Source organism: Typopeltis vanoorti, chromosome 15 (genome assembly GCF_054136105.1).
Source record: "Typopeltis vanoorti isolate ZY-2024b chromosome 15, IOZ_Tvanoo_1.0, whole genome shotgun sequence".
Taxonomy (NCBI): domain Eukaryota; kingdom Metazoa; phylum Arthropoda; class Arachnida; order Uropygi; family Thelyphonidae; genus Typopeltis; species Typopeltis vanoorti.
Window position 1 is genome coordinate 34,537,488 of NC_143563.1, and position 26,570 is coordinate 34,564,057.

Below are 26,570 nucleotides of genomic sequence, written 5' to 3' on the forward strand. Positions count from 1 at the left end.
TCCAAACTATCTATGCCAGGATTAGGTTGGGATCAATAGTGAATACAATGTTTTCATGTCTGATCACTGCAGGTTTATTTTTTTCTTATTTTTTTTATTGCTGATTTTCATACAAAATCAGTTATTTTATTCAGTTTTGTTGAAGCTTTTGAAGACTGAAGAATTTGGCATGAAAATTAGCAATAAAAAGAACAAAACTACACTGCTGTCCAAAACCTAAGGACAAACACTATTTCTGAAGATTACAACTACAACTCCAGACAAATCAGCTTGTGATGATTTGTATAACTGACAATCTCGGGTAGACAGTGGGTACATATTCAAATTGTAGAATCACATGCAAAGAGGTCACATGGTAGCACTCAATAGGATAAAAGGCAAAAGTCTGTGCTAAGCAAATTGTGTTTGAAGGAAGCTCTTTTCATGATGGAATAAAGTTGCAAACTTGGATGTCTTGTAACGTCTCAAAGACATCGCCTAGATCTGGCTTGTCCAACCCGTGGCCCACGGGCCGCATGTCAAGACGGCTAAGAATGCGGCCCAACAAAAAATCATAAACTTACAAACTTTATGAGATTGCGACTAAAAATACCATTAATAATACTAGAAATACAATTTTAACATGCTAATTTATAAGCAATGAATTTTTGAATTTAACACGTTCTTTAGCAATGATTCATAAAATCATTCTCAAATAATTGTATTTATTCAAAATTGCTGCCCATGCGAGTAGTTACTTCTCGACATAATAAATGGTGCGCTAGCGCTCTTGCTTCCTACTTTTACCATGCAACAGATGTCTCTCTATGTGCACCATGGGTACGCTGGTACGGCTTTCAATGTGCAATTGTAAACAGTCGAGTTGACACCGAAGAAAGGTGTAGACGTTACGCGTGTTTGTGGCGATTTGGCGAGTAATTTTTTAGTAGTAAAAATTTGATGATTTGGTGATTTAAACCTTGCTTTCTAATTTTCAATCTATTTTTTTTTTAAATTCCAGCATGGCTTCCACAGCGTCTCCAAAGAAAACCAAACCAAAAAAAGAAAAATTATAGAAGAAGGAAGATTGTTCAACAAAAAGTGGACAGATGACTACTTTTTTGTCAAGGCAAATACTAAGGCAATCTGCTTAATTTATAGGGAATTTGTGCCAGTTTTCAAAGACTACAATTTGAAAAGGCATTACACACAAAAACATGCTGTGAAATTTAGTGTGTATCAAGGAATGTGTCGTAAAGACAAAATAGCGGAACTGAATAAAAGTCTATCATCTCAATAAAGTTTTTTTAAAAAAATAACAACTGAAATGGATTCTATTGTAAAATCTAGTTATGTGGTTGCAAACCTGATAGCAAAAAAATCAAAACCGTATGCCAATGGTGAGTTTATTAAGCAATGTATGGAAAGTGTGGAAGATATAATTTGCCCTGATAAAAAAGGGGATTTTTCTAAAATCAGCTTGTCTCACCAGACTATAGCCAGGCGAATTGATGAAATAGGAAAATCTATCAAAAAAGGTTTGGAGAGTAGAGCTGCTAATTTTAAATTTTATGCTTTGGCAACAGACGAAAGTACTGATGCTACTAATACAGCTCAATTGGCAATTTTTATTAGAGGTATTGATGACGAATATAATATCACTGAAGAAATGGCTTCTTTAGTGCCATTAAAAGACACAACCAAATCAAGAGATTTATATGAAGCAGTGAAAAATACGTTAAAGCGATTTTCTTTGTCCATTGTGAACATATCTGGTATAGCTACGGATGGTTCCCCGGCGATGATAGGTAAAAGAGATGGACTTGTAAAATTAATAGAAGACAATGCAATTGCCTCCCAAAATTTACGTATAATGAAATATCACTGCATAGTACACCAAGAAAATTTATGCGCAAAAGTTTTAAAGATGGATAACGTCATGCAGATTTTCATCAAGGCTGTAAATTTCATAAGGGACAAGGGATTGGATCATCACCAATTCCAGGAATTCCTTAAATTTATGGATGCTGACTATGGGGACATCATTTACTTTTCGGAAGTAAGATGGTTAAGTCGAGGTAAAATGTTGAAAAGATTTTATGATTTGCGAAATGAAATCAAGTCGTTTATCGAATCAAAAACAAAATTTGTACCAGAACTTGACGATGAAAACGGGCTCATAGATTTGGCATTTTTAGTAGACTTGACAGCTCATTTAAATGAGTTAAACATGCGTCTTCAAGGTGAAAACTAACTATTCAATACAATGTTTCAAACTATAACAGCATTCGAAATGAAACTGAAACTATGGCAATCTCAAATTAAGGCAAACAATTTTATGCATTTCGACACGCTGGCTAAACACGGTCCTGTGAACAACAAAAAATATGCAGCCTTGCTTTTCGATTTGATACAGCAATTTGAGAACAGGTTTCAAGATTTCCGGAAAAATCATCAATCTTTTGGTATATTTGCGACTCCATTTTCAGTTGACATAAACATATTACCTGCCAATTTTCAAATGGAATGCATAGAGCTACAATCTGACATTCAACTTAAAGAAAAATTTGATCATGTCTCTTTACTGGACTTCTATAAGATATATCTTCCCGGAGAAAAATATCTCTCGCTTCACAATCATGCCTTATTCATGCCATTGCTATTTGGAAGCACCTACATTTGTGAGCAGCTATTTTCAAGGATGAAGCACACGAAGAATAAAACTAGAACCAAAATATCTGATGAGCACCTTGAGAACTCACTGAGAATGGCAACTACTTCCATCGAACTAAATATCGAAGCATTAGTGTCTCAAAAACAATGTCAAACATCTCACTAATTTCATGTTGCTGTCTTGTCTTTTACTTTTACAATAAAAAATTCATGAATTAATGAAGTTTAAATTACTTAAATATGTTAACTATATATTCTATGTATTTTTGCTCATCAGCTATCATTAGTGTTAGTGTATTTTATGTGTGGCTCAAAACAACTCTTCTTCTTCCAATGTAGCCCAGGGAAGCTAAAAGGTTGGACACCCCCTGATCTAGATGATTTCATGTGGGAAATTATTTGAAAGCTTAAAGAAAGCTGCAGAATTACTAATATTGCCAGAGAGTTTGGAATCTCACACAGCATTGTATCCAGGCTCTGGCAACATTTTAAACCAATGTGTTCCAGACATTTGCTAAGAGGTCATACTTTCTCTACCACAGAGCATGAAGACAGACTTATGGTTATAACAACAAAACATAATTGATGCACCACAGCAGGTCAGCTTGCAAGTTGGCTCCATTCAAGCACAGGGATTAGAATAACTCGACAAACTGTGGCAAGATGTCTGCAAGGCCTTAGGAGTCCTATATGCCTAAAGGTCTTGCAGTGTGCATCCCTTTATTTACAGCTCATCATAAAGCATAATTTCAGTGGTGTTGTATCCATAAAAATTGGATAAGACACTAATTGGCTAATGTACTCTTTACAGATGAGAGTTGTTTTAGTCTTTCCTTCAATTCTAGGTGACGCTTGATCTGGCATGAAAGTGATGCTGCTTACCATTGCAAGAATGTTCTTGAAAGGGAAAGATATGGCAGTGCTGGGGCAGGCATTATGCTTAATGGATGCACTGAACTACAAGTGCTGGAAAAAGGGACTATGACTGGTGAATGAAGTTCTTCAACATCATGTTTGATTGTTTTGTGATGGTGTGGGCAAAGAATTTGTTTTTAGGAATGACAATGCCACACTACATTGTATACAAGCAGTGGAGAGACTTCTGGAGACCGAGGATCTTAATCGAATTGAATGGCCAGCATGATGCTCCCCAGATTTCAACCCCTAGAACACATTTAGAGACACAATAGGGAGATGCACTGCTGCTCGAAATTACCCACCAGAAAACAAACAAGGCCTTATCCTTGCTCTGAAGGAAGAATGGGCCACTTTGCCTGAAGAACTCTTGATTCACTTGGTGCTAAGGATGGTACAACATTGTGGGAGCTGAATCGCAGTTTGGGGTGGACATATTCCATACTGAAATGTCTCTCAACATAGTTTACTGTAAGCACTGTACATTAATTCCTTAACTAAGTCTTTATAAAATTGATAGCTTTTGCCAAAAACCTAATGCAATTTAATCTGTATGATTATAATACTCTTCTTGTGTAATATAATTTATTAGAACGCTGGACACCAGTGTATGAAAATAGGCTGGAACATAGAAAATTTCAACCGGATTCTCAATGGAGAATTTATAGAAAAAGTAAAATATTTCAGCTATTTACACCCAGTTTTTAGAGAATATGGCAAAATAAACAGAATAAGCAAAGCTTATTGAGTGGGGACTAGATAAATAAATTGATATGGAATAAGAAAAAAAAATTAGCCAAAGCACTAAACTAATAGTATACAAGACAATGCTCACACCAGTTTTAAGTTATGGATCTAAGAGTTGGAAAAAATAAAGCACTTGATCCAAGACTAGAGATCACAGATATCAGAGTGCAGAAAAATTAAAGAAATTTACAGATGGCAGAATCATATTAAAAATGAAGATTTATTAGGAATGAACTTGACATGGTTAACATTCAAGAATATGTGAGTAGAGCTAATACAAGGTGGTATGATCAATTAAAACAAAATGGGAGAGAAAAGGTTAGCAAAACAGGTTTTTGATGTCACGATGGCAGGTGAAGGATCCAGAGAAAGATCAAGATGTCCATCTAGATCTTGATTAAGCTAGAAGTATCCTAGAAAACAAATAATAGATATCTGCATCCACTATTAATGAATGACCAAATACGGTCTTCAAATCCTTTATGTTGAGGTGTCTTTGTGATTCTACCTTTCTGTAAGGAATGAGTAAGCATGTAGCTGGTGCATTACGTACATGCCTCCACACCTCATACAGAAAACTGGAGTCATCAAGTTGTCAAGAAAGATGGAGTCATCAATCTGGAGCTGTAATAACAGACAAAAAGACAGCGTCTCTTCAAGGAGTAATTATAAATAACTGTTAAAGAAAGAATTTTCTAGGGGAAAAAAGTTTCCAAAATGCTCCAGTAATGAAACTTGTGAAACATAGAAGGTTCCGATTTCCATCATTTTTATGTTGGAGACCTGTTTTTGGTAACACTGCAAAGGTGCTCACACGGTAAACACAATACAAGTCAATTTAAACCAGTGCAAAAATTGCAAGTAAGTTCTCTTAGAGCTCCTCTGAAAAGTATTTAGGAATATACAAAAGTAACTGTATATGTAGAAAATTCACATGTCAGACTAGCCAATCATTAGAGGACCAAATGGGTTTGTGTGTGTTTGGGGGGGGGGATGCTTTGTCATATATAAAACACAAACACTCGGAAGAGCTCACACTTCACTTGAAAGTCATGAAATAAACTTTATTAAGGGCATGGAGATACCATTAATAATTTTTCAAGGATCTACTGATGGATGTGATAAGATCACATGCCACACAGAATAAGAAATCAGGTTTAAAACTATATGAAACATGGAAAGCCCTAATAAAGCTGAAAAATGAAAGAGCTCAGCTATGCTATCAATATGCGCTTCAACTCTGACAAACAGAATGCAACAAGCATAATACACTCATGAAATGCAATTCTGTTGATTAAAAACTGCAGTATCACGGAAGACCCTAAATGCACTTCAAAGCTAAATTTTTCTGTTCATCAGTATATTTAGGACTAATAAGGAATGAATATATTAATAATAAATTCTTTAATAAGTTATTAAAATTTGTTTTCTACCCAATGTTGTTCTTTAGAAATACTGATTATTCATGATTCACAACCAAGATTTTGAAGTGATCAAATATGCTTCATTAGAACAGTCACTGCAGTTTATTGCACATGGCACTGCCTAAAAGAAAAAAAGGCAGTGTTAAACTGGGACTACAATTTTCTCATTTGTTCTATTATATAACAAATGAGAAATATTATAAATATTTCTATAATTTCAATATAATAATATAAATATTATTATGTTGAATATTATAAAACTTGTCCTTCAGGTTGCAGTTATTTATTATTCAATTACATTATTCAGTCACAGTAACTTCATTATTTAAATAATAGTCCAAATTTTTGTTGTGTATACATTTCTGGATGAACTCATTGAAGCTTTCCTTGTGCATGAAAACTGATAAGTACCATGTTGCACATACCCAACAACATCTCATTAACTATCACCAGCAACACACACACACATAAAAAAAAAGCAGTGTTTGCAACAAACTTAAGACAGGCTACGAATAATGCCATTTACCTTAGGTGATATGCAGATCCACACACGTATAAAAACAGACAGTTTTCCTGACCTACACAAAAGTTACATTCTGCAAACTTTCCCTAACTCAAATTTTATGTAAGTCAAATTTAACTCCTCCACTCATTTATTATTACCCCAAGACCTCATGGAGTCAAAGACTCATCTGGGAGGTCCCTTTATCACACGCACAGCTCATCATACCGTGTCTTAAACACACTCAAACTCCTTGCAGACACCACACTCTCAGGCAAGACATTCCAATCATTTACAATTCTGCACGAAAAAACCCGCCTCTCACTCCTCTACTCACACCCTCTTTATACAGTTTCCAGGGATGACCTCTGGTTCTCACCTGATCTCCCACTATTTTCTGTAGAACTACTCCAGCATTGATCCTATAACAACCCCTTACCAACTTGTAGGTCTCTATCATATCTCCCCTCTTCCTCCTGTCCATCAGACTCTGCAAAATAAATCTTCTCAATCTTTCCTCATACTCAACATTCCAGAGTTCAGAAGCTACCTTAGTCAGTCGCCTTTGGACCCTTTCCAACATCTCTTCATCCTTCTGAAAACCAGGTGACCAAATCTGGGCACAATAGTCCATGTATGGCCTAATCAAAGCCTTATACAACGGAACAAGATCTCCCTACTTCTACACGTCAGTGTCCTCTGCATCATTCCCAGAAGCCTTTGTGTTGTCTTCACAATTTTGGCTATGTGTCTCCTAAATTTGTCACATCCTATTGCTTACATGTTTACAGCAGTGTATGTGTTAGTGCACAAGGTTATTTCTGTTAGTTTCATTCAGAGGATGTGCACACAAATTAGATTTCAGTATGTAATTATTGTAATATAATAAAGTTCAAATAGTATGAGAAAATATACAAAAATGTTAATAAGAAATTATCAGGAGTTGACTGAACAGTGGCTTCTTTTTTCTCCTAAAGCTCCTAATAACAAGCTGAAAGAGTCACCTATTTCTCTCTAGAGTTTTAAGACCACGAGGCATTAGGATCCATCTTTCAATTGCTTTCTCTATCTTCATATTGATTTTAAAAATGTCTTTACCAGTATTATCCAGAAATTTTCATCATGAATAAGCATTACATAATGGAAGTGTTATATTCAAGAGTGTCACTTATTCATATAGCAAGAGAAGTCTATGGTAAAGACATTTCTAATGCCTGCCACCACAATACAAATATTAGCTTCAAAAACTTTTAAATATGCAGCAGGACACACACACACACCCTTGGAACAAAATCTTTTAAAGAATTATCAGATATAAGTACCAGATAATTTTTTTCCCTTTATAATTTTCATTGTTAGATCACTTTTAATGCATTTATCAATAGGATCCCTTTTTCCACTTCTAGTTCCTTTTTTCAGTCATAACTGCACTCTACCCCCAGCACACACAAACATTAAAAATTATGAAAGAGTGTGTGTGTGTGTGTGTGTACACAAATACACAGCACATCTGTGCTCAACAGTAAGGAAGTTGCATGCATGCACTGCATATGGCGTCTGATTTGTGGACTGCTGTTAGGTTGATTGGTTGGTTTGTTGTTGTATGGTGCAAGGATGGTTGTGGTCATGCTATGCAAGTAAATGATCATAGTGGTATACAAGTTAAAAAATAAAATATGAAATAAGCATATATAGGTAAAAATGTATATAAATGTATTTCTAAAAAAGTAAAGGATATCAAAACAAGTATCAGGTAGCCAAAAAAGTTCATGCAGTTTTCATAATAAAAATTAAACTGCAGAAATTTTCATTAATTGTTTTATTCATTAAAATAAGTACTTTCACTATCTACAACTCTTTTCCAATGAGATGTAAGTTTGTAAATTCCGCTTTTATAAAATGTTTTGTCTTTAGAAGTAATAAACCCAGCAACCTCTGCTTCAATCTCTGTTTTATTGCAGAACTATCAATTTGCATGCAATTGTCTAGTGCCAAAAAAAGATGATAATCGTTTGGAGAAATGTCAATAGAATATGAAGGATGAGGAAGTATCTCCTATCCTAAAGCACAAATCTTTTCATGGGTAAGTTTTGCAGTATGAGGTTTTGCATTGTCCTGTAAGAATAGCACTTGCTTCCGATTTAGTCCTGGCTGTTTCTGAAGTAACGCATCCTGCACACACACACTTGAGTTGCACTGAGTAGATCTCAGCCATAATTATTTGGCCTGCATTGAGAAACTCATAGTGGGCAATACCGACTCCAGTCCACCACACACACACACACACAACACATAGTCTTCTGGGGAAGAAGCAGTGCCTTTGAAGTGTGCAGTACTGGACTGTTTGGTGATAACCAATGATAAGTTCACTTCCTGTTAGAGTACAAGATCCATTTTTCATCACAAGTGAGCAAATAATGCAAAAACAGCTCGTTTTTATAACATGAAATAAGTGAAGAATAAACTGATAGCCTTTGAAGTTTATTGTCATTTGATAATGCATGTGGGATCCATTTGCTTAGCTTACATCATTTTCCCAGTTGATGCAAGTGTAAATGAATTGTTTCAACACTCATATAACATTTGTGAAAGTTCTTGACATGTTAATCTTGAATTATTTTCAATAGCAGCACGTAATTATTCATTATCAATAATGGAGGGTCTTCCTGAATGTGGTGCATCTTCAAGTGATTCATCCCCAGAAACAAGTTTTTTAAAACATTTCCGCGCAGTACGTTGTGTGTACTGTATCTTTTCCAAATGGCACATATTTTACAGGATGCTTCTGAAGCCTCAGAACCAAGTTTAAATTCGTAAAGCAAACAAGCCTGAAATGCACAAGGTTCAAATGACATTTTAAAAGAGTTCAAAGTCACAGAAAAAGAGTGCACACCAAGATAGAGTGCACTGACTCACTGATGCATATCTGTGCATTATGGCACACACAAAAAATTGCATTCAGTAAACCAAGTCATTGCAGTGAACTCTACCATAAACTGCACAAACCTTTTTGGTTACCTCATATACGAGGATTGTTTTGGCATACATTTAAAATTGACCACGTTCACATTTTTCATAAAAATGGAGAAAAAAAACGAGTTTCGTGCAGTGATAAAACACTTTTATTTGAAGAAGTGGATGGCCGCACTGATCAAAGCCAAGTTAGATTCAGTTCATGGAGACTCTGCACCAGAATTAAAGACTTTATTTTTAGATAAATGAGTTTAAACATGGTTGTAAGTCCATTGAAGGTGAAGCACACTCCGGACGTCCGACTGAGGTCACTACGAAGGGAATGATTAACAAAATCCATGGTATCGTTATGGAAGCCTGCTGAGTGAAATTGCATGAGATTGCTGAGAATGCAGGCATGTCAACTGAACGAGTGTATAATATCATGCATGAAAATTTTCACATGAAAAAGCTATGTGCGCAAATATTGACTGTTGATCAAAAATGCATGCAAAAAGACATTTCAACACAGTGTTTGGCGATGTTTAATCGCAATTCGTAGGATTTTTTGCATCAATTCGTGACTGGAGACGAAACTTGGATCCACCACTACACACCTTAGTCCAAGCAGCAGTCAAAACAGTGGACAATGCCCAGAGAAAGAGCACCGAAAAAAGCGAAGACCATTTTTTCCAGCTGGGAAGGTGATGGGCATTGTTTTTTGGGATTCCCAAGAAATTATCGTGATAGACTATTTGGAAAAGGGTAAGACAATAACAGGAGTATATTATGCGTCATTGTTGGACAGTTTTAAAGAAGAAATGAAGAAAAAACAGCCAAGATTGGAGCACAAAAAGTGTTCTTTCATCAGGACAATGCACCATCCCACACATCGGTCATTGCAATGGCAAAATTGCACTAATTGAGGTTAGAATTGGTTCCACATCCAGTATATTCTCCAGACCTGGTCCCATGTGACTTCTCGTTCCCAAACTTAAAAATTTGGCTCAGTGGGAAAAAAGTTTCTTTGAACGAGGATGTCATCAAAGCTGTCAATGACTATTTTGCATGACAAATCCTACTTTTTAGATGGGATGAAAAAGTTTAAAACATTCATAAAACAAATTAAAAAAAAAAGTATTAAAGGAGTATATACAAGAAATGACACTGTATAAATAGTGTAACTGATCTATATAAGGTAAAAGATAATTGCTTTTAAAAATTTAAAAATAAAAGAAACATTTGTTAAGTCCAACAAAATCTGACTGAGCATACAGAGCTCAGACGGATTATGAATATGGTAAAAATAATAATTGCGCTTGTTTATGAAATGAGGATAGTCAATTAAAATATGACAAATGGCATTATAAACCCCCCACCCACACACACAGGCATACTATGACTCCTCAGAAAGAGTGGATGAGATGACTATGACCTATGCAGAGCCAAGCGAGTACAACTTCCTCTGTTCAAAACCTGCACAGACTAGACTCATAATTTAATTTCAGGCTTAATTTAGTGGAGCTTATTATTAGTCTCTCTATTCTACAATGACTGCCACTTGGACAAAAGTTTGTGTCTGATAATCTTCTGATAGTCAGTATATGGGTCAGACAGATGGTGGATGCTTGAGAAACAAATTGACCTTGCTGCAGTATCTACAACCTCATTTCCCTTTAACCCAATATGGCTTGGAATACAGCAGAAGCATCATCAAGTGTAGCTTCCATAAATGAAAGAGGCGTTGGATTTGAGAGAGCACTGGACGTTTTTGTAGCTCAACTTTTTAATGTCTGAAGAGAACTTTGCGAGGCTAAATATATTATGCACCTTTGGTAGTGATGCAATCTGACGTATTTAAGTACAAACTTTATCACATATAGCCCAGCTGTAAAGTTTGTACACTCTAGTAGGATTTGTGCAGATATAATGCTGTCTGGAAAGATGGCAGAAGATCCTGGTAGGTCTTCTGATTTTCTGATTGATAGTCGGAACTGCTTGATAGACTGTTCCTAGTGATACCTGCTGGAAGTGGGTATGGTTGCCTATGAGGATGGTGATTCCTCCATAGAGAGGTCCATCCACTGTCCTTATGAATGATAGTAATATTTTGTAATGCTGGATTTTCTTGGCTTTAGATATGCTTCCTGCAGGCAGAAGCATACTGGTTTATCCTTCTGCAAGAGGGCCTTGATGTCATCAATGTTTTGACAGGATCCATGACAATTTCATTGTAGTTTTGCTTCCATTAGTCTTGGATTTTTTCTTTTTAAAGAACTGAGGACTAAACTCGTCCTTTTGAGGACCAAACTAGTCATCCACAACGAAGTAATAGAACAAGTGAACAAATTTAAATATCTAGGAAATTACATCAGCCCCAATGGAGAAATCGACATTGCATATAAAAAGAAAAAATTCCTAGCAGTCACTGCAATTTGAATAGACACTTCAGTAAACAGATGTCTAGAACAACCCAAATAAAACTACATAAAATATTAGCCAAACCAATTCTGAAATATGGCAGTGAAACATGGAGAATGAGATAAAAGACAAGTGGAAGCTGCAGAAATGAAGTTCCAAAGACTGCTCGCAAGCTATAAAAGAATTGACAAGATACGAAATGAAGAAATAAGAAAACAGTTATCCATAATTAACATAACAGATGACATCACAAACTATAAAAAGAACTGGAAAAACTACATAGAAAGAATGAACGAGGACAGATGGCCAAATATTGCCTGGAAATATAAACCAAAGGGCCACTGATCAAGAGGAAGACCCAGAAGGAGATGGGCAGAAGACTTTTTAAACTCTTGAAAACATTACAGGCAAACAATTGCCTAATACGGGAAGCCAAGAAGAAGAAGAAAGAATTGAGGACAGTCAGTATCTATCATTTCCTCAACATCAGGAAAAATATCTAAGGCATTGTCATATTGTACTAAGACAGTCAGTACATGAATTATTTTATCTTCAGGGGGAAACGGGATATCTATGCCATCTGAAGATGGTGAATCAATTAGAGGGTCTCAAGGCTTGTCTTGACTATCTGTGGTGCATATTCCAATATCTTTTTTTATTAGTGGATTTTCATGTAGCAGCAGATCTTTGGAATGTTCTCAGGAGTGAGTTCATACTGAATGGTCTCTTTCATTTGCTCAAAGGAGATGGAAAGCAGGTCACATCATTCAGATGTTATAAATGTTTGAAGGTGATATTGACTTATGGGTTTGGATTCCTATTGGCATTTTTTTTTTACAGCTGCCTTCTCAGCATAAGAGGGCTTACCATTACCAGTTGTTGCTGCCACTTTTGGTAATTGCCTCTTTGCCTCCTGATAAGTGATACGTTGCTGTTTTTATTTTTTGTATCTCCTCATTCTTCTACCTTTGCATGCTTGGGAGTAAGAATGGGCTAACTCACAATTAGAGCAAAATGCCCTAATCAAGTACAGATTGCAGACCCATGACAGACAATTTGATAATGACCATACTTTTGCATTTAAAGCAGCATGAAGGGTTCAAGATGTAAAGCCTTACTGGGCATTTGAGATAGCCCGCTCTGACAGATGTTGGTGGTTTTATGCGTTAAAACTAAGGTTGATGTTCCTAGTGGGAATCAGGTGACTTTCTTAAGTATAAGTCTTCTCCTCGTGGCTGTCACTCCATGAACTTTCATTTTGGAGCAGATCTCTCTGTCTGGTACATTGTGAAGATCCCACTCCAATATTATGCCTCTGGAAAAGTTATTTCGGGGGGGGGGGGGAAGAGTAACCATAGATGATGAGTATTGCTAATACGTCTGACAACTTACGAAACTTGCAGGGTCATATTTTATTAAACTCATTATTTATATTAAAAAAGGTGGTCTCAATATCAGAAGCTATCTACAGAACTGCTAAACCACAGAAACTTGTGCATTCCTCACCCTTTTTCATCCAGAAGGGTTTGGAAGGGTTGGCAGGATCTCCAAAGTCTGTAAAGAAGCTGTGTTCAGGAGATATATATACACCTATCAAAGCATCAACTAAGACACAATGAGAAAAGATACTTTGTGCAACATGTATCAGGGACTCCCCTGATGGACAACATTTAATATATGTAATTAATTGTTTCTAGTCTATTTTTTGAACAACTTTTGCTAATATCCCTGATGATGTAAGTCTGATGACTTATGAAACCTGTAGAGTTATATTTTATTAAACTCATTAGTTATCTGAAAACAGGTGATCTCAAATACCAGAAGCTATAGAAGAAGAAGAAGAAGACATTTTGCCAAGAGGACATTCCCTAACTGGAATGTATTATCAAGGAAAATGGTGTACCGATTGCAATTCTGATGCTTTCTATTTTTTATTCTGATTTTCAGATATGGTTTCGTGACATGGCTAGGTGATGAGGACTGCTGATAAACAAGAGGATGAAGACACATTCGTTCTCAGGAGGATTTTATTTCAGTGTCAAAGCTACCTACCCACCATGGAGCCACATGCAGATGCCCACTCTCCAGCAAGCAGTGACTGCACTCAGAGTGGAACACCAGGGCTGCTCTGGATGATATATGGACACCACAGAAAGCCTTGGACCCTTTCCCCAAACCATGGGGAAGAAAAAGACCACTACAGCACCCTTAACTCTTGCAGGAAAGCCAACTAGCTGGCTGATCATAGCCAGGACATGCAGGACTATCTGTCCTGCTGAGGCAGAGGCCAAGTAGTCTGGGACTACCAGGATCATCCTTTCCGGATGTCTATGGGTTGCACTGCATGCGCTGCCATGTTTGCATGCATCCCAGTGATGGTGGTCTGGAAGACAGAAGAGTAATAAAGACTCAGGAGAAGTAGAACAAAGAATACAGGAAGAAAAGCATAGAAAAGAATAAGAATGAAAAGGGCCAGTGCCAACAATGAGACGTCCCTTCCCCCATGAACAGTTTTCTCACATGGAGGAACTGCTGTTAGCTGGGGTTTGAGTAATGTACATTGTGGTAAGTAAATTTTTATAACTATTTTCATACCTTTCAGGATATTTTGCAAAAGTCTAAATTTACATAAGTCAGGGACCATCTGTGCGTGTGTGTGTGTGCAAAAGCTAATGAACAATACAGAAATTCAATCTCTCTCTCTCTCTCATCAAAAAAAAAAAAAAAAAAAGAAAAGAAAAAAAAAGCAGTACGTAGTATAGTAAATGTTCACTTAAATGATGCTGTTTACTGTGGTTTTTTTCTTTTGGAATATGTTAAAACAATATCACTGTCAGAATGCCTCAATCATGATTTGCTGAAGCAAGGGATTCTTCCCCCACCCCTTACCAAACACACACTAGTTGAAATTAGTGCTATTTCATATCATCTATTAGCAACAAGTATATACTTTAACTGAAATCCAAAGTCATACCATAAAATAAATATTAAACAGAAATGTGCATTCAAATGTTGAGTATTTATGTATTGTTTATAAATCTGTTTTTGTTTCCAATTAGAGAGAAAGAACAAATCTTCAGCTGTTGTTGTTTTTTTAATTGGTTTCATGTGATATAACAAGGTATACTGTAATGTCACATGAAACCAATTAAAAAAACAACAACAACTGAAGATTTGTTCTTTCTCTCTAATTGGAAACAAAAACAGATTTATAAACAATCCATAAATACTCAAAATTTGAGTGCACATTTCTCTTTAATCTTTATTGCGGATAGCATTCAGAGAGTACAAACGGATATGTATGTTTTAGGATTTCAAAACATTTGAACAATTTTTATTCTTAAAATTGCAAGCTTCAGCAATTCAATATAATTTTCTGAAGTAGTGTTGATTTGCTATATCCTCACAAAAAACAAAAAGTGATGTAATGATCTGTTCCATACAAAAACAAATGAACCAGAAAAGTTTACAGATCTGAATACAAAACTTCACTTCATTGAACTTTTGCAAAGGTTTTCTTAAATGTAGCCAATAATTGTGTTTGTGTTAATTATATTTCATTTTTTAAGGAGGTTTTCAAAAAAAAAAAAAGACATTTTGCACTTAAATTTTTTTTGTTAAATTTTTCACTTTTTTTTTAAAAATAAATGTGTAATTTTTCATTGTTTAACATACATATTTTCTTGAAAAAGAAACAGTCACAAAAACATTTTTTAACATATTCTTTATTAGAATGTCATCTGTATATTGTATCATTATAATAGCAACATAAAGCAACATTTAGATAATTTTATAGAAAAAATTGGTCATTACTTACTGAAACACACCAGATATGGGTACAATTGTGGCAAAACTAAAATTTCCCAAACACTATAACATCCACCTCTTAAAAATAAAAAAAAAATAAATAAAAACAATAACAAAAAAAAAAAAAAAAAAAAAAAAAACATCACCATCATACTTGTCAAGGTTTTAAGGCCTAGAGTGGCCTGTTTTGGCCTTAGAAGTTATCCTTGAATCTCTTAAGACGACATCCTCTTAAGGGATTTCGGGGGAAACCTGTAACCTCCAGATGGCACACCCCCTTGGTGGTGGATAGGGGAGCCCACCACATGGTGGAGCGGTCCGAATATATTGAATAAGGACTGGTGGATCAACAGGGCCATAAGAGGCAATTATCTTGATTTAAGGGAAGTGGCACTCCCATAGTCCCTTAGCTGGATCTATCCTCTACTTTGAGGAAGATCCATTCACTTTAATCTTTCCTATAAGGCCTTATCAGCCAACTTTTTGTATTTTATGACTCTTATGCCATTAGAGTACTCGAGGGCTGTGGGGGGTCTTTCCATTTCTGGCCTATATCTATGTCCCCTCTATAATCTACTCTTTCCCCTTCAGCATATCCTATTCTTTCTATGGGCTTAAATTTGGAAGAAGGCTAGTTCAGAAGCCTTAAAGTAGCAGCTCAACCACTGGACTAGTCACCTGATAAGGAGAACATTAATCTACTTTTAGGCCAACAGAGAAAGGTAATCAAAATGAATCTATGGAAAATGACTGTGGAATGGAAAAAGTAAAACAAAAATGGAAACGACAAAAAATATTAAGATTACTTTTCTCTTGAAACATATTGATCTTCTATAGGTTAGATGGGATAATATAATATGCACAGATATATGGATGAATAAGCCAACTTCATAATACAGTCAGTATGGACAATCCATCCTTTTAAAGACCTGACATGGAACAGATGAAAACAGTTTTATTTTCTCTTTCTCCTTTCAGATTTTAAAATTCAATTATCATTCCTAATTTCTTTATGGTTTTAATTAGGTAGATGAGTTTCATCACAGTGCAAGATCACTACTGTGCTTATTGGATGCCTAAAGCAACAATGTTCAGTCTCTAGATTAGGATTTCTGTATAATCTAATTTTTAGTCTAAAGTGCCAGTATTAATGTGCAACAGGCTTAAACATATCTTGATCAATTAATACCATAATTTTAATAAGGTCTTAATTTATCATTTAATAAATGATACTTTTCAAACATCCTCCTTATTAGATTATTCTAATGATAAGAAAGTTCAGTAAAATAGGTTTGATTCTTAAATCATAGGGTAAAATGTTGACTTTTAAATTATGTCTTTCTAAAAAAAGAAATTTTCATATTGGTGGCATCCAAAACAGATAGCTTAGAACCCCAGAGCAAAATAAAAAATAAAAATAAATAAAAAAAGATAAGAAGTTAGTAATGAGACTATTACAATCAGTTTTATTCTCACGTTCAGTTTATTTGTAATTCCTATAGTAAATTAAAGTAAACGAATGAGTAATCTACACTAAGAATAAATAGTTAAGTTAAGTTAAGTGATCTTGTCGAATGGCTCATGGAAAAGAGGCTTAACACATAAATCATATAAAATTCTTAACTTCACACCTAATTTGATGGGAGCAAATAAATGCTAGAGAATTTTACTGCATACTTATTTTGCACTAGATGATGTCTCATATTTAACCATTAATCTAATAAATGACATTTTAAAAAATTTTTTATATAAGATATGACAAATATGCTACGTGTGTGTCTGTTTTACCTCAACCTAGTGGTTGGCAGCATAGCAATACTACTTTGCTATGGAATTATTATAGAACAAGGTTTCCTGTTGTCTTCCTTGTCCAATAGCATTCTATATTTGTAGACATGTGGGTTCATTTTGCCTATTTTGAAGGACAAAAAAACTTGGGTTTCCAGGAGGGAAACCCTCCACCTCCATATGACACTGGCTAACTTACCTTTGAAAAATCTTGATAAAGGTTCTTTGCAACTTACATGGGATTAGAACTAAGATCTTTCCAAGGCTTTGAAACCACATTCATATATACATTATTTAGATTAACTTAAACTCAACATTAGGTATACTTATGCAATAAATGTACAGGGGTTATTTGAAGAAAGTTTTTTCTATCTTTAAGGATTCTGGAAATAATCAGATATAAAAGGCCAACACATTTATTTAATGCACTGGTAAACTATAATAGTTTTGTCAATGTTATCGACATCATTATAACATGGACAACACTGTAAAAAGAAGAAAATATGTTTTGTTAAATAAAATAAAGACCAAACAGAAGGTTAGCATACAGACATGACAGGTAAGCCATAGCATAGTTAACCATGTCAATCTCAGTTTCACTGCCATAAGAAAGCTGACTCAGTTTTAAATTGGGAACGTTTACTATAGCTTCAAAACATTTTCCAATTTAAACTTATATTTATGGAGAATTGTATTTGCCATTGTATTTTGTGACCATTTCCAACAGCTTGTTCAGTAAATCTAGACCAACATGTTAAATGAATTCAAGAAAGATTTGTATTTCTTTTGAAGCCTAAGTGTGTTTACATCTATCTGATGAGAGAGAGAGATTCACAACTACAAACAGCCCTGAATATGTCCTTGAAGTTGTAATATTTTCTTGAGTAGTGTTTCTTAAACTGTATTCTGTAAAAGCAAGCTTGTAGGGATTCACATAGCATACAAACATTTATAACTTGTACTGAATGTGATTGCTAAAAAAAAAGCCTTCTGTGAATGGTAATATACTACTTATTAAACTGACTTATTTCTAGAACAGTTATGTTACTTTCTTGATTAAAATATTTGGCATGTAATAGTTTATTATCATAATTCCTGTCTGATAATTTTTGATGAAAATTTTCATGGGGGTTCTGAAAAAAACAACAACATATATATATATATATATGGTTCCATAATCTCAAAAGATTTAAGAACAGCTGGTATTTAGCAAATAAGGTTTCTCTCTTTCTTCCTTCCTTCCTGCCCAGTTACTCTTAATTCATATATACATATGTTCATTTCCAAAAATATTAAAGATATCTATTAACCGACATACAAGTTAAATCCATCAAACTGCATTTTAATTGCAATGTGTGTGCAGGTGACTATATTTTGAAGAGCCGAATGAGTAACCTTTTTGTATTAATACTGATAATTTGAAGTTTTAATTAAAAATGTTTTATAAATACTTACCATTACCAGAATGGCTAAATTCCCTTGTTACAAGAGTAGGAGGTTCTAAAAGGAAACATAACAATACAAAAACAGATCTACTTTTCCAATAATATTAAAAAAAAAAAAAGAAAGAGAGAAAAAGAAACTAGCTCTACATGGATTCAAATATTATACATACATATACAGTTGTATCCTTCTCTGGATAAGAACCATAGATTTTTTTTTTCTTTCTTTCTTGTGTATGTGCACATAACCACGTATTCTCCATACACACACACATTATATGATGCAACAGCAAATTGTATAGATGGGTTTCAATTATCAATAATTCACTTGTTTAATCAAATTATGAAAAGTTTGCATAATTTGATAAAAACATTTTTTCAAGTTCTTCATACCATCCATTTTTGCACTTTTTTTTTTTTTTGTCAGTTACTCTAAGCAATTAATGCAAAAACATTCTCAATAATTCTAGTTCTAACTTCTTTATTTTTAACATATATATTAAGATTCTTTTAATAAGACAATTTCTTATATCCTAAAATTACTCCTACTCAATCTTCAATAGCTATTAAGATTACATATATGGCATGCCAGTTCAAAACAAAGAAAGTCATAATTCTCCTCCCACTGCCCACAGATCCCAAAATATTTTTACAAAACTGAACACACCATAACTGTTTTCATATCAGATTATTTTGGATAAAGTGACTATGTGGTTTTAAAAGAACACACAGATTCCACTGCACTTTTGCAGAGCCTTCAGCAAAATCACTTTCAACTTGTATGAGAAATTAAGACTCCAAAAATCAAAAATTAAAACACCTTAAAGATATTTTAATATCTCTACAAAAATAAGAAATGGTTTTAAAGAATTCATGACTATTTCTGAATAGCTTTTTTCTAACTATAATAATATGCTGGTCTTTTCAGGAGCAGATTTTTTGTTTGTTAAAAACAACAGTGCCGTGTATGGATAAACATTTAAGGAGAAGAAGAAAAATGGAAGTCACAGAACATGGAATGAAAGAAGATGATGAAAAGTTGGGTTCAGTAAGTTGAGAATGCATATGATTATATCATATGCATTGTCACTATTTCCTAAAAAAAATTAAATTAATTAAAATAAAAAAATTATTTTAGGAAATTATTTCCAGTACAACCATTTTGTACTGAAAATAACAGCACATCAAGCTGTGGAAACAAGTAAAGCAAATCAAAGAACAGGAATACAAGGTATACGCACAACAATTGTTTACCAATTAAAAACAGTTACCGCAAGCTAGAAATTAATATTTCTAAATAATATTAAAATCATTTTTTTGTTTACACACAATGAGAATCTCCCAAACTTTTGAGTGAGAAGAGAGAGAGAGAGAGAAAATCATTCCGATTCGAATTAGGTCTGAATTGGAATGATTGAGGTCTAAGTTGTAAATATGAAAAAAACTTCACACAACTTTCTTTGAAAAGGCGTTCATATTTAAATCTGCTTCTATGGAGAACACTAACTTCATCACGCAGGATATTGTATTTAGTGTCAATACTATGCTGTGTCAGACCAGACTTTTGAGATTTTGCATATTCAATGTAGTACTGATGTTCATTAATTCTTTTTTCCACACAACAACCTATCTGACCAAAATATGTCAAATTGCATTCACAAGGGATCTAGTAAACACCAGCTAAAGATAGAGGCAACAGTTTGTCATTTGTAGATGGTAACAGATGAGAAATTTTGTTGATAAGAAAATATGTGGGATTAAAGTGATATTTTTTCAAAATCTACCAACTGGTTCAGAGATACCAGAAATAAGGGATTCGAACTCTGCAGTCTGACAAAGAATCCTTAGGTGATGGAATGTAGGAGTCAATTATCAGTTGGATTTGATGAGGGTTGTAACCATTTAATTCCATTAAAGTTTCGATAGTGAGAAGTTCTCGTTGTAAGATTGAAGGAGAGAAGCAAACACTACGTGCTCTATTAATTAATGACTCGATAATGCCAATTTTTTGGGAGATGTGATGAGCAGGCTTTTGATGAATGTATCTGCCAGTAAAGATAGGTTTCTGACAAACATTGGTTAATGAAGTACTGGAGGCTGTGCAAGTAAGGATGCCCAAGAATGGTCAATTACCTACATTTTCTTTTTCCATGGTGAATTGAATGCATTGGTGAAGGTTGTTGATCCAATATAGGAAAGTGGTAAGTTCATTTTCAGAATGAGCCAAATAACAAAAATGTCATTGCGTACTGGGATGGGGATGAATTGATGAGAACAATGCATCTTCCAGACAGTTCAAAAAATAGTTTGTTGTACTGATGTTCTTTGATTTGCTTATTGTTTCCACACATTGATGATCATTATTATTTTCAGTATGAAATATCTGTACTTTCATTAAAGTTTATTATGGTTATTGCGTAATTTTATTGTGTTATAGTTATGCCACAGGTCACAGTAAGTTAAGATAACATCATCAGGGGAATGGTATATAGATATATGTACATGGGTACCATGATGGGTAAGAAAGATTGAAGCAAGGAAGAGCCAAAGGCCACACACCTAAAATGTTCAACTATTCCCACACCTAGTGGGTTTGGTTGGATATTCTTGGAATGTAAGTCTGAAAATAAAAAAAAAAAATCTCTCGATAGAGGTTTGGTAATACTTTAGTGCAGACACCAATTTATCCCAACAAAACTGGCTGCATGAAGCCATTACATTTGGGAGACTTATCCTTCAATCCTACTAGGTAGCTTCCTTTAGGATTGTAAGCTTCACTTCTCCTTACTTGATTCTGTTTTCCCTACCCTATGTACATCTATCTGTACACAACTATATTCATTCCCCGATGATACCTATTTATCTAAATAATGGAAGTAATAATTAATTAGTTTGTTTTTTTACTTTGTCATAAATATTATATATGATGGGTAAGAAAGATTGAAGCAAGGAAGAGCCAAAGGCCACACACCTAAAATGTTCAACTATTCCCACACAAGACTACCCAGTATGGTCCAGATCATGCCATGCTGAAAAACTTGATCCAGCATTGAATGAAAGCTGCCGCTTAATTACAGGATGCCTGAAACCAACACCACTAAAAGACCTGTATACTTTGGCTGGTATTGCACCCCCTTCAATTCGAAGATCTGCATTCTCAGCTGATGAAAGAAGCAGACAAATGAATGGTCTTTTATATGATATTTGTTTGGTGAGCTCCGACTGCCGCCTGACACCCCTACTGCAAATTTCCACGCGAGGGTGAAGGACAGCAGGCTCGGGGTTCCATCACTTAGATGGGAGATCCCATGCCTGCGGCTGTCCAGAATCGCAAAATTATAACTATCTTCTTCCTCTACAGAGAGGCATTCTATAGCCCATTAATACAAGAAGACTTTAGGCGGGCTAAAGACTGGTCCCATTATCAAGGTACCTTAATTGAGTCAGCACCTGCAGAACACAAGAGATGGGCATCTCTGCTGCACTCTTCTGTAGATTGTGCTCCTTTAAAAGAGTAATATCTGGTGCCTCCCCAACAACATGATTGGGTAAGGGATGGCACCAGACTCCTCCCTGGGTTCGAGTATATTGACCTTATCAGGACGAGGATCAATGCCCTACCCACTCGAGCCCACACAGCTTGATGGGGTAGTGACGACTCAAACTGTAGGGCTAGCTGCCACTACATTGAGACATTGTCTCATATAGCCCAGTGTTGCTTCTGCACCCATGGGGTCCGCATGCAGAGGCATGACACTGTGGTCTCCATTCTGACCAACCACTTTAAGAACAAAGGTTGGGAGACCATGGTGGAACCGCATTATACGACCTCTGCGGGTTTGCATAAGCCAGACTTAGTGATTAAAAGAGATGGTGATGTTTGGGTAGTTGATGCCCAGGTAGTGGGAACAGGGCAGCCACTAGCCTATAGCATAATAATAATATAAACTATTATAAGAATAACCAAGATCTAGTTAGTAAGATACGGGAGGAGCATGGGGCAACCCTGAGGTTTACCAGTGCCACCATCTCTTTATATGGCATATGGAGCGCAGATAGTTATAAAGACTTAAAACAGCTTGGGCTTATGCAGAATGATATAAAAGTTCTTTCCTTGAGGGATCTACAGGGCATACTGGTGGCATGCCATTACCACCAGAGAATGATTACAATGATAACTAGAACAGGCATAGGTTCAAACACTTGTAAAGGCTGTAGGAAAGGTTGGAATGGAAGGCCTATATGAAGTCTGGACGAGATGTAAGGGTAGTACTGCCCATAACGAGTACAAAGATTAATTAAATAAAAAAAATAAAAAATACCAGTTATTACAAGGATCACTCCTTGGTCTATTATTGTTATTCAATCTATACATTAATGACATTGAGAAGGATTTGAGAGACATACAGCAATTTGTTAATAATGCATAGATAGATAGGGTAATTAGGAATGTGGCTAATATGCAGTACTTGCAGAATGATTTGAATAGGCTGGAATTGTGGGCATATGAAAATGGCTATTAGTTCAATGTTAGTAAATGTAAAGTCATACAAGAAGATGCTGTTCCGGCAAGAATCTTAGAGTTTTAGTAAACAGGAGTTGAAGTTCATGGACAATGTACCAAAGGTTACAAATACAACTCAGAGGATAATTACAATGCTAAAACTTTGACATGTAAAGATAAGGAAGTCATTTTGCCTTTATACACAATCTTGATAAGACCTCACTTGGACTATTGTGCACAGGTCTGGTCTCCTGGTTTCCGTGGTGATTCTGATACAGTGGAGAGTGCAAAGAAGTGTGTTAAAAATGATATGAGGATTGGGGAAGCCAGATTATGAAGAAAAATTGAGAATTTGTGGGCTACAGCCATTAGCAAACAGGATAAAGAGGGGATTATGATTGTAAGTGTCAAACTTCTGAAAGGGTCATACAGGATATGGAGGGTGGGGAAAGGACAAAAAGGAGTCTATGGAAGTTGAGAATGGATGCTGTCAAGAAGGGTGTGAGAGCTAGTTTTTCTCTCTCTCATAGCATGGTGAGTAGTTGGAATGGATTGCCATTGGAGGTATTGAGTGCAGGTAGTGTGAATAAATTCAAGATCAGGTATGACAGCTGGGAAATCTCTCTTAATAATAACTCATAGTAAATTAGTATTAGCACTGTAGCTGGTCTAATGGTTAGATAATCTAGAAATCCTGCTATGGAGAACAAACACTGATCTTTATAATCCATTTCAGACTAATAAGCAGAGAGGTGGTCTCACACAAGAAAACTAATCTACCAATATATTTGATACACTCATTGAGTGTATCACATGATTATCTATTCACCTTCTCTCTTCCCACTTAAACAGCGGGAAGAGAGAAAGTAATAGCTAAGTCGATGGCAGTTAATGTTCAGTTAGGCATATGGGAAAAAAAAGAAATGTTGTTCCTGCATTTAAGAGTAACAAAGTACTGTTGTTGAGAATATGCTCTACAACTCTCCCTCTAATGTCAGTATGTGTGCACTATCTCACAATGTATTGTTGCCATTTAAATCCCTCATTATAAGTATGAGGGGGAAGCAACCACAAAATAAGGTCATCCTAAGATATATCTCTGCACTAATGGCAAATGGATGCAGCATATAATAAAAATAGATTCTACTGACAGATAGATGGCAACTGTTTCTATTTTAGTGTTGAGAGGAACTTGGTGGAATGAAGGTATGGTTGCCTGCAGTGATAGCAACTCTTATATGGATAGGTCCATCCCTTTATCTCAAGTCCCTGCAGGCAGAAGCACACAAGCTTATGATTCTGTAGGAGAGCTCTGATGTTACAAAATTTGGAAGAATCCATGACAATTTCATCCCAGATATACTTTCATTATTTATTTTCAGTGGATCCAATGATCTCCAGTACTGTGAACTCTTGTATTTTATCAGCTTTGATCTTTTCCTTTTTGGGGGAATTGTATATGGCCAATACAATTTCTTCATGCTCAGAAAAATATTGCAAGATATCATGAAATTCAACTCCATCCAGGATGCTAAGCATTTTATGGGGAAATTCATTCATTCTTCTGTTTGTGGGTCTTGAAGTGAGTTCTTAATCTCTGAGGTATATTTTCCATTTTTTTTTTTTTTAGCTATCATGTTTGATGGAGTAATCATTTGTAGTGTTTTCAGGAGTGAAGTCATTCCCCCCCTTTCGATTCGCTCTCTGGAATTTGCAAATAAATCATACTATTCAGGGATGATGCAATTGTGAGAAGGTGGACGGAAGTCATGCATGTTCATATTCCTTGGATTTTTTTTTTTTTAACCTTCTTAGTAGAGGGTTTCCACTATATGCGTTGTACATCCTTTCTGCCTCCTGATATAGTATATTCCACTCAGCCTTATCTTTCTATATGCTTCCAACTTTTGGTTCTTTGGTTCACTTAGGAGTAAGACTGGATGATACTCTCACAGTTAGCACATTTGGATATTTTATTCTTGCAATCCTTATTTTCAGGGTAGAGACACAACAAGCACTGATTATGACTACAGTAATCCCTTGATTAATGCGCCCCCAATTAGTGTGTCATTTTTGTTCGATACCCAAATTCGATTAATGCGCCTCTAAAATTCGATTAGTACACCTATCTTAAAAATAAATGTTACAGATTTTAAAAATTTTCTATCTATACATTTTTATGGCTAACTATTTAAAAAAAATCACTCACCAGAATGAAATAATTTAGTTACCGATTTAAAGCATTTTACAAAGTTATTTTTAATGGCATACTGCACTACTTCCATGTACACTATGTATACTATGTTCCAAATTTTTACCGCCAAAATTTATGTCGTCTGCTGTAGTACGCCCACAGATTCGAGACCCTTCGACACTTCTGCACATGTCACAAAAAGGAGAATCCATTCTGATAATAGGGTAATCAATCCATCTTCTGGGATGAGTCGTTTATTATTACACATTGGAAAATTAACTTCCCTTTTATGATCATTCTAGTTTTTAAAGTAGCAACTAATTTGCGTGTATAACAGTTGTGAAATTTTATCTATAAAGCACATGATTTCGTGTGTTGGCAACCAATTTGTACATCCTTCATTTCTTTCTCCACTTCAATGATAACGTCCAAGAGTTAATTAAATCTCATTCTGAAGAATTGAGTGATTCTGACCTGCTAAATTTAGATGCACAGCGGGAAGATCCAGAATAAGAAGAAAATTTAATCACTAATAGTCAGCCAAAGCGATTTCACAGAAACAATTTGAAAATATTTTTCGTACAATTGAAGTTTTTAAGCAGCAATGCTTAGAGGCTGACCCTGATGAAGAGAGAAGCAGTAAAATTTGCAGAAGAGTAGTAGACGCAACAAGGCCATACCATCGGTTGCATGAAAAAAAGAAACAAAATGCCGGTCAACTACGTAAGCTCAATTCTTTGTTAAGAAGTAGAATAATAAAATTTATATTCTGAATATGTTTTATTGTCTTTCAGCTTCATGGTTTTCCTTTAATTAGGCCCTAAGACATACCTTAATTCTTTTATAAAAAAATTAAGGTTCAAAAAAGAAATTTGAAGAATGAATTATACTTTTCCCCATAGGTTATTATATTCGATTAGTGCGTTTTCGATTAATGCACCTTTTTAAAGAATGCATTAGGGCACTAATCGAGGGATTGCTGTATATTTCAGACACTTAAAAGAGTGCAAAGGGCTGGGATATTCTGACAGGATATCCCAACAGGGCAACTGAGATGACCTGCTTTCATGGATGTTGTTGGAGATTTCGGGATGTTAAATGTAAGGATTCTTATGGCTATCATCACACCCTGATATTTTAATTCAGAGCAAATCTCATTAGGAATAGCATGGAGGTCCCATTCTGATAGTATTCCTCTCTAAAAGTTTAGTTCTGTTTGGAG

At 35.2% G+C, this 26,570-nt stretch overlaps 1 protein-coding gene across 2 annotated transcripts in view; it reads right to left on the bottom strand.

Moving 5' to 3' along the window:
* Abi (tyrosine kinase Abl) overlaps positions 1 to 26,570 on the bottom strand; it is a 147,276-nt gene that overhangs the window by 13,893 nt on the left and 106,813 nt on the right. Inside the window, exon 5 of one of the 2 annotated variants that reach the window (XM_090404949.1) lies at positions 18,664 to 18,708. The exons of the other annotated variant lie outside the window; for it this stretch is intronic. Within the exon in view, the coding sequence (XP_090261075.1) occupies positions 18,664 to 18,708 (45 nt within the window). The remainder of the gene's footprint in view (positions 1 to 18,663; positions 18,709 to 26,570) is intronic. 2 annotated transcript variants of the gene reach the window in all.